Source organism: Rhinopithecus bieti, unplaced genomic scaffold (assembly GCF_001698545.2).
Source record: "Rhinopithecus bieti isolate Rb0 unplaced genomic scaffold, ASM169854v2 scaffold_947, whole genome shotgun sequence".
In the NCBI taxonomy this organism is placed as follows: domain Eukaryota; kingdom Metazoa; phylum Chordata; class Mammalia; order Primates; family Cercopithecidae; genus Rhinopithecus; species Rhinopithecus bieti.
The window spans coordinates 1,518,829-1,524,369 of record NW_016803664.1 but is presented as its reverse complement, the minus strand read 5'-3'; the positions used below and the strand labels follow the sequence as shown (position 1 = coordinate 1,524,369).

General features: G+C 36.6%; 1 protein-coding gene across 1 annotated transcript in view; it reads right to left on the bottom strand.

The window, feature by feature from the left end:
• Nucleotides 1–5,541, bottom strand: part of ADAM10 (ADAM metallopeptidase domain 10) — a 163,701-nt gene that overhangs the window by 125,196 nt on the left and 32,964 nt on the right. The window contains exon 2 of the mRNA XM_017896388.1: nt 3,495–3,645. Coding sequence (XP_017751877.1) covers nt 3,495–3,645 — 151 coding nt within the window. The remainder of the gene's footprint in view (nt 1–3,494; nt 3,646–5,541) is intronic.

Below are 5,541 nucleotides of genomic sequence, written 5' to 3'. Positions count from 1 at the left end.
TTATAGGGTTTTTATGGTATTAGGTCTAACATTTAAGTCTCTAATCCATAAGGAGTAAGGAAAGGATCCAGTTTCAGCTTTCTACTTATGGCTAGCCAATTCTCCCAGCACCATTTATTAAATAGGGAATCCTTTCCCCATTTCTTGTTTCTCTCAGATTTGTCAAAGATCAGATGGCTGTAGATGTGTGGTATTATTTCTGAGGACTCTGTTCTGTTCCATTGGTCTATATCTCTGTTTTGGTACCAGTACCATGCTGTTTTGGTTACTGTAGCCTTGTAGTATAGTTTGAAGTCAGGTAGCGTGATGCCTCCAGCTTTGTCCTTTTGACTTAGGATTGTCTTGGCAATGCGGGCTCTACTTGATATTTTTTTAAAGGGTGAAATACAGATAACAATTCTAGCCACCAGGTATAAGACAGTACAATTTTGTAGGCTGAACTATAAGATAGTACACATCTTATAGGCTGGACTACAAGTAATTCTAACCCAAAGTCATTTCAAAGCTATATTTATTATGTACTGAGCCAATCTACCTAAAAATAAAGATAAAACATATTCATATTAAATACAAAAAATAAGAATTTATAAAAATAAAATACTAATTATTACAAATTGTTATTAATAATAAATAATTTATATATAGATAGAAATCCTGTTAGGAGGAGTTATAGTGTATCAAGACTAGTATTTGTTAGACAATAGAAGAGGAAGAAAGACCTAGCAGGAAATCTATAATTACACTACTCCAGTCATTTTGTAGGCCTATTTTCAAGGAAAGGGAGGAACAAGATCATCAGACCATTACATATTTAAGTAAAGTATTTTAAAAGGTAATTACAACGACCACGTTTTAGGGCACAAATTCTGAGACGGTGTGAATATATAAAAATTGGGAAAATAAACTATCTGAAATTGGGTGAATTCTAGAAAATACAGTAAGCTTGTATAGTTAATTAAGCAGATTTGTGTCAAAAGCACCCTAAAATGGGCTAGGTATGGTGGCTCATGCCTGTAATCCCAGCACTTTGGGAGGCCAAGGTGAGCAGATCACTTGAAATCAGGAGTTCGAGACCAGCCTGGCCAACATACGGTGAAACTCGTTATCTACTAAAAATACAAAAATCAGTCTGGCATGGTGGCGCACACCTGTAGTCCCAGCTACTTGGGAGACTGAGGCAGGAGAATCACTTGAACTCAGAGGTTGCAGTGAGCCGAGATCGTACCACTGCACTCCAGCCTGGGCAACAAAGCAAGACTCCGTATCAAAAAAAAAAAAAAGTATCCTAAAATGACCCCTATAAATGAGACCATATTACATGAGATTTCCTGGTTTCAGGTCCTTTGTTTAGTGCCTCAGCAAGAGGTTCTCCCTCCTTTGAATACCTATAGCATTTTATCTGTAATGTAACACATCATATGTGTCTTGTACAATAACTTAGGCACATCTAACCACTCCTATGAGATCTATGTTTGCTTTACGTTTCTATCACCCACAGCCTACACTAAGTAACTTTTCACTAACAATCAATAAACATTTTTTGGACAACTATATGGCAGCCCACTCACTTATGCAAACCCTCTCACTTTCCCGACTCTCTCTCACTCGCTGACACACACACAAAGGAGCTAGGGATTTAGTTCTGCCATTTATTCAATATGAATTACATGATATAGCTAACAAAAATCTGATTATATATTAGGAATAGATATTCAAGCCAAAAGCAGCTAAAATCTTCTCCTTTTAACAGTCAAACCATATTTGGTATATATTAATATAATTAACAATACTAAGTATATTTTGAGATGCTCATTAAAAACAGTAAGACTAATGATTGCTTGTAATTTCACAGTACATACTAATAAAGAATGAGTAATTTTAAAACATCTGAAGTTAAGGATCATAAAAATTTACATAAACTGCTGCCACTAAAATGTTTATCTAGAAGTAAAGACCCTGAAATAAACCTTTTTCCCTCCTTCAAATAAAGATTTTATAACTGGAAAGTAATTTTTCCAACAATAATCATTACTTTTGTAATATGGAGAATCATTAATTTAAGTAACACATTTATTTCCACGTACAAAATACTTTTAAGTTTTATAGCATTCCTAATTATCAGATTTTTCATCCATTAAAATGTTTTTTAAGCACATGTACCATATGTGCAATATAATAGATAATACCAAATAGTAGCCAGGATGCCTGTCTCTGAGGAACAGAAAACACAGTTATGGAAAAATTAATAAGAAGTACCCACAAAAAGGAAGCGAGCACAAATGAAGATGCCAATGATTCCGATAAGCAATTTTAAAGTTTAGAGGGAATTAAAAAGTAAAGTGTCTAAGAGGCAGAAGTTGAATTGTACATGAAAAGATGATCAGGATTTAGGACAAATGACACAGAGAACAAAGTTTACGTGGTATATTCAGTGACTAGAAGATCATTCTGGGTGAAACAGACACTTGATGCTGGGAAGTAAAACAAAGTAAGTTTAGAATAATACACTAGGATTAATTTACAGAGAAACTAAAGTCAAATTAAGAAAATCTGGCTAACAATCATTAATTGAAGACTTTAGAGCAATAAGCTGACATGAAAAAATTAGTATTTAGAGAAAAGTCATCTCATAGCAGTAGAATAGCTTTAACAATAAACAGAGTGGAAGCTGGGAAACTTATTGGGAAGTGAATACTACAGTAATCAATCAGGGTTACATCATTAGAAAAAGTACAAAAGGAATAGATTTAATAATTACACATAAGATAGAGAGGGCTTCACAAAGATCTCCAAGATTCTGTAAGTGTCCCTAATAGATAGAGAAAAAAATAAGGGGTGTTTAGCCAGGTCTCAGTAAAATCAGTGCTGTGTAAGCTATTTAACTTCTCTGAGCCTTAGTTTCCTCGGATGTAAAAACCTATTTACCTGTGTCTGCATGTTGAGAAGATTAAACAAGAAAATGCATATAAAGTATCTAGAACACAACAGGTACTCAATAAGTGATTTTTTTTTAACTTCTCTCCCTTGACTCCCCTTTATCACTTAACAATTCTGACTGAGAATTGAACAATACAGCAGGTAATCTGTCTACCAGCTGTCATTTTAGAACTGGTAAAACTGAGTAAATGATGTATTCAATAGCATACAAGTAGTTACCTTCACTGCTGGCACCAGAAGATAGATATATTGACCATAAAACATACAAAGTAGTAAGAAACTATGAACACAGAAACTTCTTTAAAGACGTATCTTTTACTAACGTAAGATCTGATTCATAAATTCAAAAACATTTAAATTTGTTTCCTCAACAATATAAAAGGGCAATCCATTTTAAAATAAGTCCTTTTTTAATGCATATACCAAATTCCAGTGGAAATGGAATTTCCAAATGAAGACCTTGCATTAGAGAAGGAAAATTAAGGATATAAATTTCCTCTTCAACTTAAATTGAACACAGAGGAACTTCAGACACAGTCAGCAATAAATTTACTCACCTTCCATGGGCATGGAAATCTAGACGTAAAAATTGGTCCTCATGTGAGACTGCTCTTTTGGCACGCTGGTGTTTTTGGTGTAATGAATCCACATTGTAAGATAATCCTTCATAATGTCTAATATATTTATTTAAAGGATTCCCATACTGACCTATAAAAAATAAACAACAGTCGGAATTAGTATCATCTTGAAGACCCCTTCTAGTTCTAACATGATTATTCATGTATCTATGAATATGTATGAAACAATTTCTCCCTAATCCCAGCACTATTACTAATTCTCCATTAATATTAACGCATATGTTATTAAAACTTATCATGACGGTAATTCCAACCGCACACACACGTTTGGATGTTAGCCGTAAGTTTGTTTTAGATGTCCTTTATCAGGCTGAGCAAGTTCTCTTCTATTCAAATTTTGCTGATAAAAATTATCAGGGCCAGGTGCAGTGGCTCACTCCTGTAATCCCAGCATTTTAGGAGGCTGAGATGGGAGGACTGCTTGAGGCCAGGAATTTGAGACCAGCCTGGTCAACATAGAGAGACCTCATCCCTAATAAAATAAAAAATAAAATAAAATTTAAAAAAGTACAAAATATATAAAAGTTAAAAAAAAAACTATCAGGAATAAATGCTTATTTCTGTACCTGCTCTTTCTGCATCTATTAAGATGATCATATTTTTTCTTTTTAATTTATTAATATGGTGAATTAAATTTACTGATTTTTGAATGTTAAGCCAACCTTGCATTCCTGAGATAAACCCTACTTGGTCATGTTGTCAGATTCAATTTACTGTAATTTTATTTAGAATTTTGTTATCTGTGTTCAGGGGATATACTGGCTTACAGTTTCTTTTCTTGTACTATCTTTGTCAAAAATAGTACAAGGGGTAAAAAAATGTGTTGAAAAGTATTACCTCTTCTTCAATTCTCCGGACAAATTTATGTAGAATGAGTGCTCAGTCTGGGGCTAATTATTTCCCACTACTGAGACAAGACCTATCTCAATAGTCTACCCAATGCTCCATGAACTGAGTTTTTCCAGTCTACCTGGTAAAAAAAAAAAAAAAAAAGGCACTACTTACAGCCCTATCTGAGCACCAGGTACCATTCAATCTAATCTTTTGGGATGATTCTTTATCTAGCCTCAGGTAGTTTCCTCATATGGGCTCATCAGAGCTCTGCTAAACACTACAGTAGAAGTCTCTGTAGATCTCAAGGATCCTCTGTGCAGCTCTCTCTTCACCCTGATATTCTGTCTGTGAACTCCAGCCACTTTGGTCTTCATCTCTTCAACTGAGGGAGTTCGCTGGACTCTACCTAGGTTTCCTCTCATAGCACCACAACCCAGAAATCTCTCAAGGCAGAAAGCTGGCACAAAGGGCCAACCTTATTGTTTCGCCTCTCAGGGTCCCTCACTACCTGATGACCAATGCCTTAAAAATCATTGTTTCACCGGGCGCAGTGGCTCACGCTTGTAATTCCAGCACTTTGGGAGGCCAAGGCAGGTGGATTGCCTAAGGTCAGGAGTTCAAGACCAGCCTGAACAAGATAGTGAAACCCAATCTCTACTAAAAATACAAAAACTAGCTGGGTGTGATGGTCGGTGCCTATAAACCTAGCTACTAAGAAGGCCAAGGCAGGAGAATCGCTTGAACCCGGAAGGCGGAGGTTGTAGTGAGCCAACATCAAGATCACACCATTGCACTCCAGCCTGGGCGACAAGAATGTAACTGTCTCAAAAAAAAAAAAAAAAGGCCGGGCACGGTGGCTCACACCTGTAATCCCAGCACTCTAGGAGGCCGAGGCGGGTGGACCACGAGGTCAGGAGATGGAGACCATCCTGGCTAACACAGTGAAACCCTGTCTCTACTAAAAAATACAAAAAATTAGCCAGGCATGGTGGCCGGTGCCTGTAGTCCCAGCTACTCAGGAGGCTGAGGCAGGAGAATGGCTTGAACCCGAGAGGCAGTGCTTGCAGTGAGCCGAGATCGCGCCACTGCACAACAGCCTGGGCGACACAGCAAGACTCCGTCTCAAAAAAAA